Source organism: Coptis chinensis, chromosome 7 (genome assembly GCF_015680905.1).
Source record: "Coptis chinensis isolate HL-2020 chromosome 7, ASM1568090v1, whole genome shotgun sequence".
NCBI classification, from domain to species: Eukaryota; Viridiplantae; Streptophyta; class Magnoliopsida; order Ranunculales; family Ranunculaceae; genus Coptis; species Coptis chinensis.
This window is the reverse complement of record NC_141462.1, coordinates 1,441,645-1,465,040: the sequence shown is the minus strand read 5'-3', so window position 1 is coordinate 1,465,040 and position 23,396 is coordinate 1,441,645. Positions and strand designations below refer to the sequence as shown.

The 23,396-nt window shown below is 37.3% G+C and overlaps 5 protein-coding genes across 8 annotated transcripts; 2 read left to right on the top strand and 3 right to left on the bottom strand.

The window, feature by feature from the left end:
- Nucleotides 1-186: 186 nt before the first annotated feature.
- On the bottom strand, nucleotides 187-3,613 carry LOC147485079 (Single-stranded nucleic acid binding R3H protein). Its single transcript, XM_086572543.1, is given in 6 exon segments — nucleotides 187-437; nucleotides 911-1,196; nucleotides 1,280-1,477; nucleotides 1,479-1,569; nucleotides 1,572-1,883; nucleotides 3,300-3,613. Coding segments are annotated over 6 exon segments (1,023 nt in total). The 5' UTR covers nucleotides 3,385-3,613; the 3' UTR covers nucleotides 187-386.
- A 1,551-nt stretch (nucleotides 3,614-5,164) lies between these two features.
- Nucleotides 5,165-8,233, top strand: LOC147485078 (bZIP transcription factor 17-like). The gene is made up of 2 exons (XM_086573489.1): nucleotides 5,165-6,996; nucleotides 7,591-8,233. Exons 1-2 carry the CDS (start codon nucleotides 5,385-5,387, stop codon nucleotides 8,037-8,039), a joined length of 2,061 nt encoding a protein of 686 aa, XP_086429615.1. The 5' UTR covers nucleotides 5,165-5,384; the 3' UTR covers nucleotides 8,040-8,233.
- A 344-nt stretch (nucleotides 8,234-8,577) lies between these two features.
- On the bottom strand, nucleotides 8,578-13,793 carry LOC147485077 (transferases/nucleotidyltransferase). Its single transcript, XM_086573488.1, has 12 exons — nucleotides 13,570-13,793; nucleotides 13,379-13,456; nucleotides 12,340-12,420; nucleotides 12,021-12,240; nucleotides 11,288-11,346; nucleotides 11,055-11,104; nucleotides 10,858-10,945; nucleotides 10,506-10,766; nucleotides 10,312-10,404; nucleotides 9,664-9,768; nucleotides 9,046-9,162; nucleotides 8,578-8,946 (listed from the first exon to the last, which is right to left on the bottom strand). The coding sequence occupies exons 1-12, from the start codon at nucleotides 13,729-13,731 to the stop codon at nucleotides 8,872-8,874; spliced, it is 1,389 nt and encodes a 462-aa protein (XP_086429614.1). The 5' UTR covers nucleotides 13,732-13,793; the 3' UTR covers nucleotides 8,578-8,871.
- A 1,032-nt stretch (nucleotides 13,794-14,825) lies between these two features.
- PPD6 (thylakoid lumenal protein (Mog1/PsbP/DUF1795-like photosystem II reaction center PsbP family protein)) lies at nucleotides 14,826-17,441 on the top strand. 3 transcript variants are annotated; one of them, XM_086574284.1, is made up of 4 exons: nucleotides 14,826-15,237; nucleotides 15,852-16,168; nucleotides 16,788-16,981; nucleotides 17,141-17,441. In XM_086574284.1, exons 1-3 carry the CDS (start codon nucleotides 14,877-14,879, stop codon nucleotides 16,956-16,958), a joined length of 849 nt encoding a protein of 282 aa, XP_086430410.1. In that variant the 5' UTR covers nucleotides 14,826-14,876; the 3' UTR covers nucleotides 16,959-16,981; nucleotides 17,141-17,441. The 3 variants fall into 3 exon arrangements, with proteins under 3 accessions (XP_086430410.1, XP_086430409.1, XP_086430408.1); XM_086574283.1 differs by having other exon boundaries at nucleotides 17,092-17,441; XM_086574282.1 differs by having other exon boundaries at nucleotides 14,827-15,237; nucleotides 16,788-17,441.
- Nucleotides 17,442-18,615: 1,174 nt separating this feature from the next.
- LOC147485075 (cytochrome P450 98A2-like) lies at nucleotides 18,616-21,507 on the bottom strand. Of its 2 annotated transcripts, none has more exons than XM_086573486.1 (3): nucleotides 20,836-21,507; nucleotides 19,609-20,003; nucleotides 18,616-19,509 (listed from the first exon to the last, which is right to left on the bottom strand). In XM_086573486.1, the coding sequence occupies exons 1-3, from the start codon at nucleotides 21,320-21,322 to the stop codon at nucleotides 18,871-18,873; spliced, it is 1,521 nt and encodes a 506-aa protein (XP_086429612.1). In that variant the 5' UTR covers nucleotides 21,323-21,507; the 3' UTR covers nucleotides 18,616-18,870. The 2 variants fall into 2 exon arrangements, with proteins under 2 accessions (XP_086429612.1, XP_086429613.1); XM_086573487.1 differs by having other exon boundaries at nucleotides 19,609-20,012; nucleotides 20,836-21,462.
- Nucleotides 21,508-23,396: the final 1,889 nt, after the last annotated feature.

The window sequence follows — 23,396 nt, the reverse complement described above, 5'->3', positions numbered from 1 at the left end:
GTACCCAACTACAATATTGGATTTTGCAATCTTCCTGGACACATGTCCCAAAAATACATAAACGGTTCCAAGAATACTAAACTCAAGAAGATGATCAACATGCGAAAAATTAAAAAACAAACGAAACATGTGCCACACGGGCGTGCAGATAACTACAATTGCATTGCAAAAGAGAACTCCTAGATGGGAAACGAAAACACTAATACACACTATTATAGCAATGTCAGTAAGTCCACCAGCCATTGGGAAGAAAAATAACATAAACAAAACAATATCTAGGATTGGAACAAAAATATAACATGTTCCACAATGTACCAGCAGTTCGATGACAACCTAAAATTTAAGAACTCTCATACAGATTGTTACACAGATAATTGCCCAGTCTCCTAGTAGTTTTGGGAGTAATCAAGAGTCAGTGGCTGGTGATAGAATGGAGCCTGCAAGACACAAACAACGAGGTAAACACAATCAGAAAAGATAAATAACTTACAAATGAAAGCCATCAACAATCATAATATACATGGTAAAAACCTTTTTTTATCATTATTACAGTTCTTTTTACTATTCTATTTTTCTTTACATAGTCCTACATTAGGCACCTCATTATTCCATTTTTTTTTTCCTTTTTACCACAACAAATCCCGTCCTTGAAGATGTCCATCCAGTGACATCTCACACTTAATCCGTCCAAAAGATGGAGAGACACATTCTTATTGTCTTTCTCCGCAAAAATAAATAAATAAATCAAAATTGATCCTATTCTGCCAGATCAGGTGGGTTACACACCATCTGATCTAGTTTATGACTAAGATTTTAAAAATGGACAAATCAAATGGAAAATGCACCATTTGCATACTCGTGTTTTATCTTAAACTAAATGTACACGCAAAACTCTGCAACTTGGTCCTACCTGGAAAACAGCATGTCGAACTTGTTCATACGATTGAGCAGTGTACATCATTGCGAGATTAGGGCACTGCATGTATAGGGAATCACCAGATATCTGATTCACTCCAACAGTACCAAATGGGCTCATATTCGGAGTAGAAGACCTGTAGCTGAGCGATGCTTGAGACCTCGGCAACATGCCATGTTGCGAAAAACCAGTCTCATACTGCACAAACGGAGGTTGAAAACTCTGTGTACTGTAAGGCCCCAAGCTGAAACTCTGATTGGGTAGTAGGCCTTTGACATACCTGTTGCAATTTAAACAGTCCATTAATAACATGGCAATGGCAAGTTGTAAACTCCGACTTAGAGATATAAGAGAAGTAATTACCTTTCATAACTGCGGTCGTAGTCTGGGTCACTACGATCCTTTTCCCTGTCTCTGAGAATTGCAACTCTGGACGTGTTGCCATCCCTGGTGATAGGAGTCTTCTCTATTTCATTGATAGAAATCTTGGATCCTTCAGTCACATCTCTGCTCAGAGAAAAAATTCTTTCGTCAAGTGAACCCTGAGAAGGTATTGCTTGAGCTATTGAAGATGCGAGCCCGTGCTTTGTCATACTCCTCTTTCCTCTCTTCCATAGTTTTCAATGTGCTGTGTTTATTTCCTGCACCATTTCCCCATTCAGAGAAGTATTCTGTGACCTCTGCTTAATGGCAATCTTAACCCGTTCAGGCTTATCATTTTCCAGCTGTTCAGCAGGAACTTCGGATAGACAAATAGCAGGGTATCTGCTTTCAGCAGTTTTCCTCACCACGATTCTGGTTCTCAGGCCATCCACAGAATTATCAGCTACCATAGACTGCAACCCATAATGTTGAGCGACACGGTGAGCAGCAAGCCGAAGATATGACGTAGGAAAATGTTGAAACTCGAACTGCTGCTGATCATGGTTTTGCATAAAGCTCTGAATATCCAACTCCATTCGCAGAACTGACATTAACCAGTAAAAAGAAAGTCAGGACTGGAAAAAGTTAATTCGGGTTAACAACCTTTAAGCAAAGAACAAGTTCGTAGTAGTAGACCAAAGGTTCTAGATGTCCTTAAGATAGAAAATGTTACGAGATTAAAAATCTCTAATCACACAAGAAAATCAATTCAACTATCATATAAAAAAATCCACATTTACAATACCAACAAGAGATGACCAAGGTCCAATGGTAAATTGTAATTATGATTCCCGTCACCCTATTCCCTCAATTTCCAACCTCTCTGTTTTTCATTTTATTGTTTTTTTGGGTGTATAAGACATTACAAGACAGATCTAGGTTTGCTCAAAAGAAGTAAAACCTTCTCTATTTGCAGCTTAGAACACGCCTAAGAAAGCAACTCTTGATAAGCAAACATATAATTTCCATTACTCTTTATTTAATTTAATTTTTGTTTTTTCACCAAGGAAGGGTTTTGAGAAGATGGTAACATGCGACTAGTAGTATTGTCTCCGATAGATTGAATCATGCATTGCAACTCGAGATTCCTACTGATTCCAGTCATTTTAGATTATTTAGTAAGGACTTGTGTCGTGTATCTAGATATCAAACCATGACTCCTAGAATCCTACCTTCACTGTTAATAAACAATTTTCGTGCATCAAAAGAGGAATAATGAAGAGCTATAAATAAGGGAGGGAGATGAAGAAAAAAGATTGTGGGTCACTTTAATAAATAATCTTGTGGACAATTAAATTTCTTGTTTTGCAAAACTTATATCCATGATTTCTAAAGCATTTTGTGCAGGTGTCAAAACTCAAAAGTCAGTAGTAAAACCAAGAGTGTACTAACCGCAATGAACAACTTTGTACATGGCATTATTGCGTGTGCGTGTGCGTGTGCGTGTGCGTGTGCGTGTGCGTGTGCGTGTGCGTGTGCGTGTGCGTGTGCGTGTGCGTGTGCGTGTGCGTGTGCGTGCGTGTGCGTGTGCGTGTGCGTGTGCGTGTGCGTGCGTGTGCGTGTGCGTGTGCGTGTGCGTGTGCGTGTGCGTGTGCGTGTGCGTGTGCGTGTGCGTGTGCGTGTGAAATAACCAAAAGACAATGCAAGCTTGGTTACTTTCTAAGTATACTTTGCTAGACAGTCATTGTTAAACCACTCGAGCGACAAAACGCAAATGATTCTACATGCTAGTTCCATAGAAACCATTTACACTTGGCTATTATATTTCACAATACACTCCACAGTCCACACAATCAATTCAAATACAATTACTATCTAGTCAACATGTGAAATCAATGCAATCATTTACCCTAATATTTAAATTAGATCTAAAACATAAAATTCCCCAAACCAAGATCTAATTTACACAAATCTTATCCAAATCTCAAATCTCAAATCAACAAACATAAAATCTTCTTACTGGTAAGTCGATGACGAGGGTTCTGTAGAGCTTCTTTCAAAAACGGATCAATAACAACATCCACCTTCATGCTATCGTAATCCATCTATAAAAAACAAATCTTTAAAAAAAATAATAATAATAAATCCCCTCTCTTCTTCTTCTTCTGTGTTGTCTTCTTATATTATAAAGAAGAAGAGATTTGGATTCATCATCATCATCTTCTTCTTCTTCTTCTTCTTATCAGCATAACACAGAGATAAAAAAAGAGAGTTTTGAGCTCTCGTCTCGTTTTGAGGGAAAAATCAAAGAGACATATTTTGATTTCTAGGCTTACCCTAAATATTATTATTATTTTTACCATTTTATTATTTAGATTTCTAATAAGACAAATAATAAACTCGTTTGGTTTTATTATATCTTGTTCGTACACGTGTTATTGTTTTTTCGATCGGGTGGATGTTGTGTGTTTGTTTTCTTCTGATGGTGGTAACGTTTCTGGAAATTTCTATTTCTTTTGTCCCAGTCAAGATATTTCGTTTCTGAGAACATTCCCAATGCGACTCACCAAATATCCACCTCCACTTAGACATTATTTCCTCTATTTCCCACCGGTTTGGTGAAAAGCTATATGAGGCTGCCAAATACAAGGTGAAAAATAATCTCGGACGGGATGTTGGATTCCGTCTGAATGTAAAAATCGAAAAAACGTGCCGGATGGAAGACGGAATCCAACATCCCGTCCGGAAAAAAACACACACGAGACGGAATCTAACGTCACGTTCGAAGTTTACAACTCAGCCACTATCTCGGTTGAAAATTTTACGATCGTTTTGACTTGAGAAAATAATCACCGAGATATTCACGTTTGCATTGGATAAAGGTTTTGAACCATAAAGATGTGAATAAAATCACATTCCCACCGTATCCACTGTATTGGGAATGCTCTTAATCGTAGTGGAATTCCTTTTTGTCCTTCTAAAATTTCTTCACTAGTTGACGAGTTTGGTATTTTTATTACTTTTCGGTAAGTTCACCTATTTTGTGTCATGTGTGTGTGTTTGATACTGTCCTTGTTGAGTTTTCGGAACTAATCGGTCAAAGAGGCGATATGCAATTAATTGGTAATTTAATCGATTATATCGAATGTATATATTTGATACTTTCAAAATGTATAATCATATAATCATATAAGATATTTCAAAATAGTTATATGAGATGCAACAAAAAAATATCAAATTCTCATAATCATATATAATAAACTCAATTTTAGAGTACTAGATAGATGTCAAACATAACGATAGTGTTAAATATTTAAATATGAATAAGGAGAGAGAGAAGATATAATATATATTAGAGAGATAATACAATAATTTGTATATTTAACATTCGTTAAATAGGAAAAAATAAGTAAACTCTTAGTTTTGTGTGTTCATTAGGTTCTATTATTATTATTACGGTTTAAGAGTCAAATTTGTTAAGTTTACGCATTTTTTTGGGTGAAGAACTAATATTTTATCGGTTTAGTGAGAATCAGTCAATTCGGTGATTAAATGAGATGAATAACTTAATGCTGGGGTATGATGATGATTATGATCCCAGACTTTTGATATAAGAGCATTCCCAATGCAAACCACTATTATTCACCTCTAGGTAGGCTGTATTTATCTTACTTTCTAACATTTTGTTCGAGTCCGTCTGAATATAAAAATTGAAAAACGTGCCAAATGGAATGAAACATCCCGTATGAAGTTAAAAAAAACCCGAAAAAAGTCGAAAACATACAAGACGAAATCCGATATCCCGTCCAGAAAAATAATCACCTTCATATTCACCTTTACATTAAGAATGCTCTTATCACCTAAATATTTTACCAACATGGCTAGTTAACATCTACATAAGAACACTTCTTACTTAGATTAACGTTAATTTTCATTGAAATACACACAATTACGTATATATACAAACCAATTAGAGTATTTTAGTATAATTATTATTAGATAACCCACTTGTCCGAAGACGTAACGTAGAAGGTAAGTCATAAACTTTTAAAAAAACAAAAACGAGACCTGTCCTCAAATTCTTAAAACCCTAAATAACTAAACAATGGTTGACCCAATAACCCTTCCACCCCAAATGTCAGAAGAAGAATTCCCATCTCTCGATTTGGATTTTTTAAACACCCAATCTTTCATTAACGATTTAGTATTCGATACTGACTTTGATTTCTCATTAGAAGATCTTGATTTCACCACTGATGATTCTAATTTCATTACTGTTGATAATAATAATAATGATTGTTTAATTGTCCCCCCTTGTTCAGGTGATGGGAGTTCGGGGCCCGTTTCGTTAGGGGATTCGGGTGGTGGTAAGTCGATTGTTAATGGCTTTTTGAATTCACCTTCGCCTGAATCAGGTGTTGTATTGGGGTCAGGGTCATCGTCCCCGAGTTCTAGTAATGGTGTTGTTGGGGATGTAGATGTTGATGATAAGAAAGGGGGAGTTTTTAAGAGGAAGAAAGATAAGGAGGAGGAGGAGGAGGAGAATTGTAATGAATCTGATGATTCTAGGTGTAGTAAGTTTCGTAAGTCGGAGAATAGTGATAATGTGAAACCAGAAGAGGATAAGAAGAAAGCTAGGTTAATGAGGAATAGAGAAAGTGCACAGCTATCTAGACAGAGGAAGAAACATTATGTGGAAGAACTTGAGGATAAGGTAAGATCGATGCATTCGGTTATTACTGATTTGAATAATAAGATTTCGTATATTATGGCTGAGAATGTCACTTTACGCCAACAATTGTGTGGTGGAAATGTTGTTCCACAACAAGGGGTTGTTTATCCACCACCGCCTACAATGGGTCAAATGCCTTATCCTTGGATTCCTTGTGCTTCTTATCCGATGAAGCCTCAGGGATCTCAAGTTCCTTTGGTCCCTATTCCTAGGCTGAAACCTAGGCAACCCATTGCAGCAGCTAAGCCTAAGAAGTCTGATAGCAAGAAGAATGTGGGTAAAACTAAGAAGGTTTCGAGTGTGACGTTTTTGGGATTTTTGTTTTTTGTGTTATTGTTTTGGGGATTAGTTCCTTTAGTAAATGTTAGATATGGGGGTAAGGTAGACATGAGTTCTAGTGGTTTTGGTTATAGTAGTCAAGGCTTCAATGGCCGTCCCCAAGAGAGGGTTTTAACAATTGACAAACACCTGAATGGGTCACATCCAAGTGTAGAAATAGGATCTCATACTGGGAAAACAGATCTTCGGGAATGTGGTGGTAATAGGATGAATTGTAGGAGAGTTTGGGTTGAAGGGGCAGAATCAAATGGTAAGCAAGGAAAACATGGATCAGATGGAGTTGAGCATAGTGGAAATTCCAGTGAGCCCCTGGTTGCCTCCCTTTATGTGCCTAGAAATGATAAGCTCGTGAAGATTGATGGTAACCTGATTATTCATTCTGTTCTCGCTAGTGAGAAAGCTAAGGCGACTGTAACCTCAACTAATGAAGCTCCTCAGACTAGTTTGGCAATTGCTGGCGACTTGGCCACAGCATTATCAGTTTCTAATGGTGGAAGGCAAGCAGAGAGACATCCTCACATGTACAGAAGCTCAACTGAGCGACAGAAAGCTCTGAATTCATGTTCACGAGATGGTTGCAAGGAGAATCCAAGGTCAAGTGCAGCCGATGGATCACTTCAGAAGTGGTTCCGTGAAGGGCTTGCAGGTAATGATACTAATTGTTTATTGTATCTTTTATATTAGCTTCATTTAGCCGATGCTGTTTGTCACTTGTATGTGTTTGCAATCTATGTCTCATGTCCTGAACCTTTTTCTTTTTATACAACAAAAGTTAGTAATTTCAGAAAATTTTCCTGGACTATATTAAAGTTGGAGGGTAAAACTTTTTCATATCTCAAGTCGATGGTCTGAGTTGACTCCACAGACCTTAGTTGGGAATAAACTACATATATGTTGAGCAATTTAAGGTTTATTGCCCATTAGATAATACGATTTCTCATAAATGGAAATTAACTTTTAATACTCTAGTTTGGTTGTACAGTTGCTTAGATTATGCAGTTCATGGATGCGAGTATACTCTTGCCCGTTTCTATTCTCATTGAATTTAAAAAAATTGACGTTAATGGTTTGATTGTGTGTGTGTGTTGTGTCTGATGCTCACAATCAAATAAATATTTGATCTTTTTCTTGCTTCTGTGATATGTGTTTTGGATGCCAAGTTGGGCTGGAGAATCATAAAGGAACCTCACTACACTATATTAGTGTTTACAATCTAATAAGTGGTTGTTCCTTTTCGCAGGGCCAATATTAAGTTCTGGTATGTGCACTGAAGTGTTCCAGTTTGATGTCTCATCCTCTGCCAATCCTGGTGCTATTGTACCTGCAACACCAGCTGTCAATGTTTCTGCAAAAAATGCTTCAGAATCTGTTTATCTAAGCAAAAGGAATAGAAGGATTCTTAATCGTCTCCCTGACCCACTTGCCGAGTCTCACCTTAACAGTACTGAAAAACATGCGAGGATGCCTTCTCAAAATGGTGCATTCCATAATAACAAAAGTGTTTCTTCAATGGTTGTTTCCGTGTTGGTTGATCCTAGAGAAGGTGGTGACAGAGAAGTTGATGGAGGGATCTCATCAAAGTCATTGTCGCGGATTTTTGTTGTTGTGCTTATAGATAGTGTCAAGTATGTCACTTACTCATGCATGCTCCCTTTCAAAGGATCCACTTCACAACTGGTGACGACTTGAGGACATAAAAAGAAGCACTGCAAACTACTGATATGTTTAACTAATAGAAGCATCAGCTGTAAAGAACTTAAAAATTTCTGAATCTTTCTTTTCTCTCCCCACTTTCTTCCCCAAACAGGACGTGTTTTCTGTTTTCCCTTGTTTTCCTCCTTTTGTAATACCTTCTTGCTTTGAATGCATCATATGTTTTCTTAGTTTACTCTGCGTATTATATTCATCTACAAAGTCCAATATCATCTCCTCGATCTACAAAGTAACCCGTCAAATATGTTACTCATGCATGCTTCCTTTCCAAGGATACAGTTTTCTGTTGTTTACCTTGTGACGACGAGAAAACATAAAGAGAAGCATCCCCAGTAAATAACTCGCTAATTTCAGAAGCTTTTTTTTTTCCTGCCCCTCCGAACAGGATATTCTTAGTTTGCTCTGCGTATTCTTGATTAATCCACTTGTTCACAAAGAATTTGTCCGTAGGCTCATGTTTAGTAGTGAATTAGAAGTTCTAATTGAAAAGTCTGGAAAGAGCAATGTGTTCATATAAATGAGAAACACCCCAATTATTATAAACCCTTTTTCCCCATAGAGTAGGTTAGGGGATGTGAGGGATGATTTTGACTAAAGGGTTTATTGAAAAAAGAAACCATCCTTCTCTGCAGGATTTGCTAAAAAATGAAAAAAGAACACTAGATTTTAGATTTACTGTAACATTCACAAGGGATGGAGCTCAAATAAAAAAGGAATGGCAAAATTGCAAGTTTCTGTATTTTGATGTACTAAAGCAAGCAAGCAAGCAAGAAATGGGCCTGACATGTAGCTGGAGAGGACATAAGGCTCAACTTTTCTCTTTTCTTGCGAGGGACTCTCCTTTAATCTCATTGCCTGCAGTGACAACATAAGCGGCTCCGACCTAAAGCGAAAGCACAACACAAAATCAAATACCATGAGAATTAAATAAACAGTGCAAACAGATTTAGTTATGTATCCTTCTTTGGAAGCAAAATTATACCAAACAATCCTTCAAGACCACACGTTCCTGGAGCTGTACGTTACTGCAGATAACTGAACCTTGTACTGAACATCCATCTCCAATAGTAACATGATTCATCACAACTGAATTAACAATCTGTGCTTACAAGAAAAACAAATGGCAATCACTAATCTAACCAAGAACAAGTTTGCTATGGACATAACTTTTTCATTAAAACCATGTCTGGCCACATATGATACCAATATTGACTCCTTTATGTCCAACGAATACATAGTAAAAGAAATGGTACTTAGAGGCTTAGAGCAATACCAAACATTTCATGAATACTTGGACACCTATCTTCACAAATTTCACAATTTGTTCATTTACTCATACTCATTTTCTTGTTTCTTTTGGTACTTTCATCAATATAAATAGAACTGATAGGTAATATATTGCCTAAAAAACAGAAGAAGAAAAAAATGACCCGACTAGGCAATCAAAATTTCTATCCTTTGGCTTTCACCAGTGCCAATATCTTGGTACCTAATGTGGCCAGAAAAGATGATAGTGACCAGGAAAGCCAGAAACATACAGAGGCATGACTTTTAACCGAAACAGTTCAGACAGATGGATCTTGTCACTAATTTAAGTTACCTTTACATTAGAACCGATCCTGCAATGGCGACCAATGACAGAACGCTTTACACTACATTTGTCACCAAGTTGTGAACCTTCCCCAAGCATGCATTGTGGTCCAACCTAAAATCACCATACCACCTGATAAATGTAAGGGCATAGCAAAACTGGACATTAAGTAATACCTCACGCGCTGACTTGGGGCGGTCGGCTTGAGCTTCAGTTGCCACTAATCGATAAATACTAGAAAACCATGATTATATCACAAAGTAGGAGGAAAAGAACCAATCTAATAAGGAAATCTCTACTCATTTAGAAACTAATCTGAGGTTAACAATAGAAGGAACTTAAATGGTAAATCCAGATCTAGTGAGACTTGTTTTCCTATTAGAGCACCAAACGATTATAGTGCAGGACTGAGCTTAAATTTATCAGACCATGCTTGTCTGGATCTCTTGCCAGTAATGGACTAGTGCTTACCAAGCCAGGAAAGGCCATAGGATGTGAAGCTCTTTGCAAAGAGGTAGTCAAGCAGGGGCTTCCTTAATGTTTGGGATGGAAACCATTGTCGAGCAATGGTGATAACTAATGGGCAACAAGTCTGCTCCCTGTTTGATGTGGTTTACCAAGTAGCTGAAGTAGCTGTATGTTAGAAAAAATACTCACTGTAGTCTTTGAGCCCAACTCAGCAGATGGATGGATAATGTTGTTATGGACGGAAAAGGAGTATCCTGATAGATGACTTGCTTCTCCTATTACCTGGCTCACACATTATAATGAGAATCTTCTTGATTAATCTATAAAAAAAGACATGAAAAATAAGATACACATACACAGATTCCGGGCACTAAATTTCTTACATCTCGATTAATGTCACTAAAAGCTTGGAGAGAATTTAGGCGTGCACAATACTTGCTATTTTCGGCAATATAAGCACAGCATTTATGTGTCCTTGAAGCAGGAGCAGAACCATTAGGACCTGAAGCATAAAACTCCTGAAAGCTGGGTTTCGTGGCATTAGCCAAATGCTGAGAAAAAAATGATTGGTTGTTCTGGGAGGCAACTTTCTCATTCCAGTTTTCTTCTGCTTGAGGTGCACCATTGGATGATACCTCTGATCTCTGAAGTTCATAATTAGGTTATTTAAAGTGGTGAGAGTAAGAAATTGGAAGCACAAGCTAAGATGACAATGAGGTCTTTATTTTAACTAACCAGCTGGGATCGCACAAGATATGGCAAAAGATCCTTTTTAATGCTTTGGAATGTTTCCTTCTGGTCCAGAACCTCTTGCAGAACAGATCTGATAGAAAGTAGTAAGAAAGAATAGAGGACCACGCACCACGATGAAGTAATAGTTCACAAGCTTTAGAAGTAAAAAATGAAACTCAGGAAAGAGAAAAACCTCAAACCTCTTAAAAGCATATAGATGAGCATCCATGAGATCAGCTCGAATTTCCATCTACACAATTTAGAAAATTCAAAGTAAAATCAGCACACGTAGGAAAACTTCAACCAAAGGTCTCTATATATCTAAGAGCAATAAAGCATATAAATCTATAATGATCTATAAGTCTTGCATGACGCGGAGAGCAGATGATTAATCGAGGATCTTCTTAGAATCTAGATCACAAATGTCACGTACCTGGCCAAAGGCGCGGAGTATGCTCTTTTGGACTCGTATATCTTTTTCAACCTCGGACCCTGTGAAGAACTTTCATCACTGATTGGGAAAAGATAGCCAATGTACAAAACAGAGGTAATCTTGGACAATGGACAACCAAACAAACTTGGCTTGGGACCTGGCTATGAGTTTCAAAGCTACTCTTGACATTCTGTAAAAATATTCCCTTCCTTAGGAGTAACTAAATCCACAAAGATGGTATATTAGCAGAAAGAACAGCAAATATGGACCCCATGGGAAAGATGGGTTGATAGGCTTATCTGCTTATCCTTATTTAAATAGGGATCCCATGGAATCAGTTTATTCCATGAGATCTGAGAAAGGTCTTGAAATATTTCTAGACCTGGAATATGAAGAGGTAAAGGTATCCACCAACTCCTCAAAGCTGTAAAATTTATCTCGTACACAGCAATGCCTCCATGAAAAATACACAAATTCTCCTAAGAAGAGTCGACCCTTCTCCGCTATATCTACCATACAACTAATAAAGCAATTGATTTCCTTACTGTGACTTATCCACACTTTCATTGCTTAATCTTTTATCTACCACTTGTGGATGATCTAGGTTATTTTAAGCCAAGATACCTTCAGTTTCGGTACAATAAGATATGATCACGTTATTTGAGTAGATAGAGGTAGGATCTATCTACCCCAGCTTATGGTTCAAAAGAAAGGAAAAGGGCACAGATCAAACCTGTGGCTACAAATAATAAGAACTGTCTTGTGGGATCGAGTCCGATGATGTTACATCGCTTGGGTTTTTTCGCCTTGTCCTTTCCACCAGAAGATCCTGTTTCTGATAGTCCACTAGTAGGTGCAGCACATAAGAGAGAAGTTACAACGGCGTCATGTCTTCTATGAGCAGCTGCTACAGCCCCAGGAGGTACATCACAAACAAGATCTCCACTTACAACCTATAAAAAAGAAACTATAGATTCCCATAAAAAACAAGAAACTGTAGTCACCAAGAGAAAACTGTTGCTTTTCGTGAGGAGTAAAATTTTGTTTCTTACCAAGATATCATCTGCAGTAAGATGGTGAGCAATAGCACGAAGAGCACCAGCAGTTCCAACATCCTCGGGAACTGCAGCTACCTGGAAATGATTAAAAGCTACTTCTTATGTCATATTGTGATAAAAGAAGAGAACATATAGATAACAAATGTAGAATAAAACAGATTACAGTTCCACATGATCCCCCCCATTAGTCACTGAAAACATAAAACAACCACAAGGAAGCTCCTCACAATTTTATTATTCAGACTCATTCATTTGAGCATTGTACACATTACAGTTGGAGCATTCTCGTGTTTCATGTATCCCTTCTAGTTTAAGCTTCTGGTTTGATCTAGTGCTGTGTGAATAGTACATCTGACGAAGCTGAAACTCAATTAAGAAACATGTTTGTAGAGGTAGTACAGCAAGGATATGGATGCAATACTAATATGAGACAGGTAAGAGCAGGAGGAAGGCCCAAAATTTACTGCCCTTACCTAGTTAGCTACTATGAAAATTTCAAATGTTATTAAACAGTTTCTGTGATCCTATCACGATAGCGACAAGTTCTAGAGTCGAGATTATAAAGTAAACCAGATCCTTATAAATTTCGGTTCACCCCATTCTCCATTTTTTTTTTTTTTTTTGCTTGGTAAGTTAAAATTTGTATTAAAGAAAATGAAAAAAAGGTTACAAGGAAAAAGAGAATGCAAGAACGCATTCCCACATCAAGAAAGCCTTTGATACGCCCCGTTCCCCATTCCACTATATTTATTCACCAAATTGCAATCAATTTTTGTTACTCCACCTTCCTAATAAAATTGATCTTCTCTTACCTTTAAGTGCCCTTCTTCCTCCTCTCTTTCCACACCACAGTTGTATACTCCAAGGGGCTTCTCAGTTCTCACATTCTAATATTTTTTTGATTGGTAAGCCTGTTTTAAATGAGATCAGTAACTCTTTGATGCTCGGGGTTCAGACCTCTTTTCATAAAGATAAAACATTCTTTTACTTAACAATAACTCTCAATTTTCATAAAGATAAAAACTTTGCGTACCTCGACATGAAGGCGGTCGACATAAGCACTAGATATCCATCCACCAACAGCAGCAGCAGCATCTTGTCCTTCAACAACCTACACAGTACACACACACAGTCACACAGAGCAAATAAAATTTAAACATAAAATGAACACATCATTAAATATGAAAAATTCATGCACATGGAATGAATAAAGAGGAGACTTACAACAATAAGATCCTTTAAATTACTAGCTTCTAGAAGCTCTAGAACGTAAGAGAGAACAGGCCGATTGGCAACGGGAAGAAGGGGGTTTGGTACTTCTTTTGAAACTATAGGCACCAGGTGTTTTGAAGTTCCACCTGCCAGAACTACTACTTGGAAGTCCATTGAAGAAAAATTCTTTGAACGAGTTGCAGAGAATGAGAAAACGAGGAAGAAGAAATAAAACTGAGGTTTTGGGTTTTAAATGAAGTTGTTTTTGCAAATAGAGGCCTATGTAATGAAAAGAGGAAAAGCCCATGCTGTTACCCAGAGCCCAATTTAATTTTGGCCCAATGGATGACATGACCCAAAATTACTAGCATACTTCATTACTTAGGGATGTCCAAACGGGTACCCGACCGAACCTAACTTTTCGGGTTTTGAACGGGTATTCGGGTTATCCAGACCGGTTTTCAACGGGTCGGGTTTAGAGTCGAGTATTTTATTGAGAAGTGTGACCAAACCTACTCTAATCCTATATTTCGAGTACTATCGGGTTCGGGTTTTCATGTAAGATAAAACCCGGTATAAATAAATAAAAAAGACAATAAGAAATTTTATTTAAAATATATATCTACATTTTTTTTTTATTCGGCTATCCATCAATCTTTCAAACAAAATAAAACTTCTAATGAACTTGAAAGTAATTATCATCTATACTATGACATAATTATTTGATATAATTTAAAAATAGATGGACTCAGAATGAACTATAGACACATGATCACGTGCAATTACTGAAAAAATTTGAAATCCCGACATAATTTTTTTAATAATCCAATATATTAAATAACTCGTCATTGTAAACATAAATTAAATTATAATCCAAATATTTATCTAACTCATTATTTTATATGAGATTAGTAATATGCAATTGAAACTGGATTTGGGGTTTGATTTCGGTCCGAGTTTAGTTTTGGGGTTTTTAGCCTTTTTAACGGGTTAGGGCTAAATTATTGGGTCATGATATTTGGGTTTAGAGAGTGTGACCAAATATTACCTATATATTTTGGTTTGGGTTTTGGGTTTTGTCAGGTTCGGGCAGAGTTCGGTGTAGGTATTTTGTTCGGGTTTTGGACACATCCTAAAAAAAAAAAGAATGAAAACAAGAAAAATGAGGACAGACATAAACCAACCAAATCACATTTTTGCCACATACCGTTAGCTCAGCTCACTTGACTATTGACACATAGGCGAACTTAAATATCAACATCTGTCCATTGATCCATCAACGGATAAGAGCGGGAACCAAATCCAGCCTTCAAACTCTAATGGCGACCTCTGCTTCAACAACTTCATTTTCTCATCACAAACTTTCCACTCCAATTTCTTCTTCCTCAAAATCTTATCCATCACTTCTCCACTCTTCTTTTCCACCTGAACCCAACATTATATCTACTAATACTTCTTCACTCAAACTCCCTACAACCACAACACAACAAACTACAAAACAGTTAACTTGTAGAAGAGATTTCCTTACTGGGATTGCCTTGGTGTCAGTTTTAGTAAAAGAGCCATTGGCCGCGGAAGCTAGAGAAGTGGAAGTAGGCTCTTATCTTCCTCCATTTCCCACTGATTCTTCCTTTGTTGTCTTCAAAGCTACTCCTAAAGACACTCCTGCTCTTCGCGCAGGTATGAGATTGTGTAACTTTTTTCTGTTTCAATTATGTTCCACTGCATGCATTAGTGCATTATTAGGAGTACCCGCTAAACATGTAATACACCACAGAAAAATGCACTTCTTAGGAAATCCGTGGGCTACCGTTGTGGGATATGAAACTATGTAGACTGAGATTTAGAGGATATACAAGATATGTCTAATACTTTAATTGTACATTTGTCATGAACGAACTTTTCTAAAATTCGGCTTTAATACTATTTAAGTTTTGTGCCATGAGGCAAACTCTTGTGTAATTTACAACTCTAGGTCTAGAACTATCAATCGGGTCGATTTTCACAGAGGGTTTCGTGAAAATCTGCTCAGAGGGGTAAACGTAAAGTATAGGGTTTAGGGGAGACCTGCAAGCCTGAGCTACAACTCAGTAATGAAACTGACTGACAATTTGACATTCCATGTGATGCCTGATTGGTCAAAACTCAGAGGGGATCATTTGATTATTTGAAAGGCACCTAGCTAGTCAATTGGAATGTGACTGTAGTGCCAACATTTTATAAACACCGATTGGAAGAAGTTTGTCCTAGATCTTGGCATATTCAATACTTGTGCTTGATTTCTTTTTTTGCAGGTAATGTGCAGCCCTATGAGTTCATCCTTCCACCTGCTTGGAAGCAGACACGTATAGCCAATATACTCTCTGGGAACTATTGCCAACCCAAGTGCGCAGAGCCTTGGGTGGAAGTCAGATTTGAAAATGAAAAGCAAGGCAAAGTTCAGGTGGTGGCTTCTCCACTGATACGCTTGACCAACAAACCCAATGCCACTATTGAAGATATTGGCAGCCCTGAAAAGCTTATTGCCTCCTTAGGCCCCTTTGTCACTGGAAACACGCTTGATCCTGATGAGGTCCTTGAGACTTCAGTTGAAAAGCATGGTGACCAGACGGTATTGTTCCTCTTGCTCTCATCTGTTTTCCATTTTTCTTTTATGTTTCTTTTTTCGCTGGTCATGGAATAGAAAAGGATTTGTTACATTATATATAACATAAGAAAGTTTTTATGAGGTGAAACATTCAAACACGCAGTTGATATAATTCTACAATAGGTGTGTGTGTATGAAATTGAATGTTGCAGAGACCAACATTATTCAGGTCTTGTTCAATCCAAAAAATTTGTCAATGACTATGTGCTCGTTATTTAGCACCAATAATTTTTCCTTGTTTGCTCTTATAATGTTGTCAGCAATCAAAATACTTCGAAGGAGTTTACGACTGGTGTCTTCTTGGTTTCTGATTTCTGTTCAGATTAGTCTAGTTTTCTTGGTATTTAGCATCTGCTAAATGATGCGTTTAAGGGTTATGTAGGCTGATTGCCAGTCAGCTGATAGTGAGGATCTGGATCTCTCTCATTTATTTACCTCTTTTCACCGATTCCCTTCAGTTGTCCTGTAGAAGTTTTCTGTGGTTGACCGAGATGAGTAGGGCTACTGCCCCCCCAGGCCCCTCTTTACCATTCTTCATTATAAGAGTTTTATAATCACATTTCTCTGTGTATTACCCTTGCAGTATTACACCTACGTGCTGGAGACTCCGTTCGCATTAACTGGTGCTCACAATCTTGCAAAGGCGACTGCCAAGGGAAACACTGTCATCTTATTTGTTGCAAGTGCCAATGATAAGCAGTGGCAGACATCTAAGAATACTCTCAAAACAATGCTCGACTCCTTCCAAATATAGCTTATCGGAAGAGAATGAATTCGGTAAATTAATTTCTATTATGTTAAATGTATTGCACATTTGCACCACCACATTACCTTTATTAATATAAAACGGATAAATATCATTTTCATATTCGTTCGATATTGGGAAGGAATTGAAGCGATGAAGTCTGATCATTAGATGCTCAAACGTCTACACAGCTACACCTCATTTATTCCAGCCGGAGGCTTAGTGTATATCCTGTGGACAAATAGTTTCTCTGATGTTTATGGCGAAGGCTTGAGAGAGTGTCATGATTAGACGGAATGCAAGCATGCTATGAAAATTCGCCAATGATTGTATGTCTGTTACCTTTCCTTTCCTTGTATATCCCTTAATCATCAAGATAGGCCTAAGAACATTTTTCTGAATTGAGACAGAAAATAAGTTCTAATAATTGGAAGGTTTTGACCTTCAAATTCTGTAAATGCAAGTTCACCAATTCTATTTGAGTGTAGCCAATGAGTTTGTGGTTGGGTTCAAAGTTTAAACTGAACATTCTATTGTGTAATTACCCTCACTCTAACTCCATAGATCAGTCCATGAGGATCTCTGGTTTGTGCTTTCCGCAATCAAAGTTATAACATTCGCATTTTTTTTTTTTATGGTGAACATTCATATCCACTGGGTGCTTAATGTAAATGTTCTCTGGACTTGGATGGGCTTTCGAAGCCATTTTCCATAGACTTTTGCTAATAAAAGTTACAAAAATGTACTGCATGGTTTGAGGGGAGGCATGCGTGTGTTGATGTAACTGGAGCATCTCTGGTTGGTAGGGCTTGGAAATGGAGTCTTTGAGATAGGAGAAGCAACTAATAGAGCAGCGGCAGAGAAGATTGAGAAAAATAAATAAAGGAGACAAGGAATAAATGGATTGAAGTAACCAACAAGACCACTAATGGAGCAGGCTAGTATTCTAGCAAATATTGTGAACACTAATCATTTCCAAGTTTTACAAGGAAATGAGGACGGGGACACAGAAACAATTGAACAACAAGAAGTACAAGATATTCCACAAAATACAAATGTGGAAAATGTGTTGGTTGTTATCCCACCAACAGTTGAGGAACATACTACCGTAAATGTAGCAGTTGATGATGCTGTCATTGAAGCAATGGTGACCATAGCTCACATATCAAGCTCTCTCAATCATATTGAAACTGCCATCGCTGACAAGGACTCTTTCCCCAGTTAGGGCTTTGAATGCAAATTCAGTTGTTGAGAACTTAAATTCTCCAGCTATGGGAAATACTCCAAAATACATAACACCTAACTTAGATCTCCTACTGAGGAAGTTATGGGGTTAGAGACCATGAATAGTAGAGATTTAGACTCCTACTCCTTTTCAATGGCAAAATGGCTGAGTCCACTTCATTGTCTTTTGGCAATGGCAACTAAGTCTTGAACAAAACTAATTCACTTCTATAAACGGTCAATTGGGCTGATCTAGTTGATGAAGCTAGAGGAGTGTGATGAGAAAGGTGAAGAACCAACACATTCTCCTACAAGAAATCTTGCTGAGTTCCGTTGGGCTGATAACACTAAAGAGGTAGATTGGCAGGTTAAGAAGAAGAGAGGAAACAAGTTCAAGGCGAAAGATGTGGATCGACTCCACTTCCACCCAGGGCTAGAAACATTCCAACAATATATAAATAAATTACATCTACTTTAAAGTGGGAACTTAATCCAGCTCAGGAGGTGCTTAAACTCTATATTGTAACTTCATTATTATTATAGGATTCACATTTTCATGCAGAAAAAAAAAAGAGTCTACATTGACCAAACTAATCTAAAACTACTTCCCTAGTAATAGAAATGCGATAGAACTGTAAATAACGACTTGTGGATTCTACAGAAATATCTCTGTAAGATCCTTGCCGTCAGTCCAACATCACACAGCCACACGTTTATACAAATGTGGAGGCAACCTAGGTGTAGGGACAGCTTGCACTGAGGTGCGCATGTAAGTAACTAATCCTGGGTTCTCTGTCATGTCCATCTCCTCTGGCTTCAAGCCTGGAGCTGGTGCCCAGCGGAAATGGTGCAGTAAGTGTCCCAACATTGAAGTCACCAAAATGATGGCCAACTGTGTTCCAGGGCAGACACGTCTCCCAGCACCAAATGGCAAGAGTCTAAAATCATGCCCCTTCATGTCAATATCCTCTTCAATGAACCTCTCCGGACGAAATTCTAATGGCTCTTTCCATATGACCGGATCACGGCCAATGGCCCACACATTTACATGCACATTAGATCCCTTAGGAATGTGATAGCCACCAATCTGGACATTTGCACTGGCCTTGTGGGGGAGCATAAGTGGTGTTGGGGGGTGCAACCTTAGTGCCTCCTTGGCCACATATTGTAGGTAAGGAAGGTTGGTAATGTCTGCCTCGGTCATGATACGATCAGTTCCAATGACTCTATCCAGTTCTTCCTGAGCTTTTTCTTGTACCCTGGGATTTCTAACCAGCTCTGCCATCGCCCATTCTGTAGTAATAACTGTTGTGTCCATGCCTGCAGTGATCATGTCCTGCAATTGCAAACACAGACAAATTATTTAACGCAAACGAAAATTATATATAGACTAATTCAATGTGTTACGTACTAATTAATAGAATGAATTACTGACCCATAGAAGGCCAATGATGGTGTCATCGCTAAGTTCATATTTTTGTTGAAGAGTGAGCAATGCATCGACGAAATGTTGCTTGGCACCACCACTCTGACGAGCAAGGGTATGCTCTTCCATAATGGTTCTCGTAAGTCGGTCCCTTCTAGCTGCATGACTGTTATATGATTCCTCATCGAGTGGGAACATCCACCGCAGCCAACGAATATGTTCTGCAACAGATAGTGACGCACCAATCTTCACTCCATTATCCACAATTTGCTTCAACTCCGCACCTTGAGCGGTCATCAAGCCCTCTGAGTTCACAAAACGTTTCCCAAAGGATAGCCTTGTTATGTTGTTAAATGCAACTGGGCTTAGATAGTCTTTCACTTTGATGCTATTCCCATTGTAATCTGCATTGTCTAATGCAAATTCATTAGTTATCTTTGTCTTGGAGACGCAAAAAATCCTGAAACTATGTTAATCATTTTATATTTTCATAGATGACCATCGACCAAACTAATTATAAATAAAGCTAAGATGGCCTTTACAGTACTAGTAAAATCTTGGGCTACACACATTGTCACCAAGTACGGACCCTATGGTTGAACTGGCGAACCAGTTCTGTTCTAAACAAAATAAAAAAGCTGGACCACCTTCATTATAAATTTTTTTTTGAAAAATTGATAATGTAGGGAGCTGAACTTAACAAGATAGTCTAAGGTCTGAACCAACATACTATTATGTGTTTCTTGTACAAAAAATTCATTCTGATTTATAATACCAATTAATATTGAATTGAAACATGTATTTATTTATTTTATTATTGTAATTATTAAAAAAATTGTTAAATAAGTATCACCGAATCGAACCATAGTTGAACCATTTCAACAAAAAATCGGTTTGATCACCAGTTTGGTTTTCAAAACATTGGTTTTGCCCCTTAAAAACCAACACTAAACTCAACCGGCTATGGGTCCAATTTCTTCAATTAGCTAGAAAACAGACATCCAATTTCTCATGTAAGTAACTAAGCACAAATATGTGGTGTCCCAGACAGATTTTTAGATTTTATTCCTATACAGGAAATATTCTACTTCCCAGACAGATCCTAAAAGTTGATTCTATACCTTTTATGGTTCCATATGGTGTAAAAATATAGTGAAGCAACACTTCCTTTAAAGTCATGGAGACAAACGTAGAAACAGCGACAAAGAAAGAAAAGGAGATAAAAGAGAAACAAACCTGGTTTGGTGCAGTCTCTAAAGATAGATTCAACCATAGCAGTGACTTCATCTTCTCTAATGGGCTTGAGGGCATCAAGTCTTTTAGGTGTAAAAAGTTCAAGTGTACAAACTTTTCTAACTTTAACATAATGAGGTCCATAATCAGCCCAAATAAGATCTTGACCACCTTTACTAAATCTTTCACTGGATCTATTCCTATGTCTATCAGCTAATTGTTGATCATTATCTTTCAACACTTCTTTAGCTAATTCCCAGTTCATCACCACCACGTTCAAAGTTGATCCAATCCATACAGATACTATTGGACCATAAGTTTTTGCCAGTTCTGCAAAGTACCTAAATCTTACTGGTTTTATATCATAAAGATTACCAACTACAGGTAATGGTCTTGGACCAGGTGGGAACTTAAATCTTAACTTTTGATATACGATATATGCAAGAATGATGAAGAAGATTATAGCAAAGAGTGCTATAGGTATTTCCATTGCTACAAGGAATATGTGGTGACTGTAATACGTAGTGCTAAAATATATAGAGGAGTACGTAGAAATGGTTACGTTGTTGTTGAGAACCTCAGTTAAAGATGCAGTGAGACTCTGTTGTGAGGATGAAAAGCTAGCACGTTGCACACATCGAACGTCGAAGTGGTCTAATTACTTGGCCATTCATCATTACTACTTTGGAACTTTTTTTAGACGAATAGCAGGAAATTGTATAGTTTGGACTTTGGACTTTGGAGTACGTTAAAAGCATCTTCATTGTAAGCTACAGGATATCTAGATCTGTCACTCGTCACTCGTCAGTTGTCACGAGCCTTGAGCGAGTAGATTGAATTGACCTCATATACGGCATGGTTTATAACTTTACATTTAAAGTATGTACCCTGTAATTTCCAACCACTGCTTTAACATTAACATTGAAAATTTTGAGCAAAAGCTGCTGCTTAGGTATACTGGTGCAGGACGTACATACAGAGCATCAATTGACAAACAAATAAGTTTGGATTTAACAACCGCTTCCTTCAACTATTCAAGGTGGCAGGGGCAGATACAGGGGGCTGCTCATAGCCTCATGCAGTCATGCTACTATTTTTTTTTTTTTTTTTGGGTAAATTCTATCCTATTAACACTACACTATTATTTTTTTGTTTGGGCAAAGTTGGATTGGCCCCCTTGGATCCGCTGCTGCAAGGTGATCCTTGAGTTACTGTCGACATTCCCAAGAGCAACTTGGAGGGTTGGACCGTTGGACGTGGCTCAAAGTAAACAGCATGTATACGAATAAGAATATAAAGTAGACATCAGTGAACCAATTGCGTATGTGTCACTCATTTTTTGTAACTGAATAGCTACTCAAAACGTAGTGGTTCTACATAAAAAGAAACGTTTTGAAACTTTTGACATAAGAACAGTTCCTAAATTTAGATAACTAGATTTTCAAACTAAAATTAAACCTGTGAATGAATAAAAAATAGTAGTTATACAGACTTATTTTTAAGACCTACTAGTGTGACTCACTATTTGAATAATTTTGGTTTTCATTGCAATAAACACGGACACGTATCTTTATATAAATCAATGATTATAATTTTTAACACATCAGTAGGTCCAAATAGTAAATCAAATAAGTGTGACGATCTAGTATTATTGAATAAAAAATAATAAAGACTTAAATTCCGAAACATATGCCAACATTTTAAAATGCGAAATCATTATTTATCATTTTAAAATGTAAAACCCCTTATATTGGTCGTACTCCAAATTTATAAATACAAATTCATATCCCTTATATTGGCGGTACTCCAATATTTTAAATCCACTTTTCTTGTTCTTATAGTTGTCTTATTCCATTCCATCTTATCCTGATAGTTATATTATTTATATGTAGTTATTTTGGAAGGATGAAAAAGTTAATAAATTATATTAAAAAATAATAGGTGGCGGACTGGTCTAGAGTCAAAAGCTTAGATTCTAAAGATTTTCTATAAAAAAACACTTGCGCGCATAAAAAACAATGCAGGGGGTATTAAAAGGGTGATATTGGACACACCCATAAAAACACTCCCCTACCCCATAACAAACTTAAATTTTTGTCATACCTTAATAATCACCACAATCCAATAATATCTCCCAAAAAATGTGGGGTATTTCCAATGGGGCAAAAAAAATAACGACGCCTCTTTTTAGTACTCGTATGTTGTTTTGAGTGAAAGTTTCTTTTTGCATTATTCTTCTTCATAAACTCAGAGTCCTTCTGAAGCTTGTTCTTCATAAACCGGGAGTCCTTATGAAGCTAGACTATAAAATAACTGGTGGATGATCTTGTAAAAGAAATGCATTTGTTATTTCAAGCTATATATAGTATTCATTTTTCATTTTGTGGTGTTTTGATATATATTTTTTTTTTTTTCCAAATCTTATGGGCATTTTCAATATACCTTGAGACAGTTGCAATTCTTCCCCAATTAGTTTTGCTACAAAAAAACGAAAATGTGGATAATCTAACAGGGCAATATTTATTCCTGTTCAAGTACTATTTTCACTTTGACCTACTTGTAGA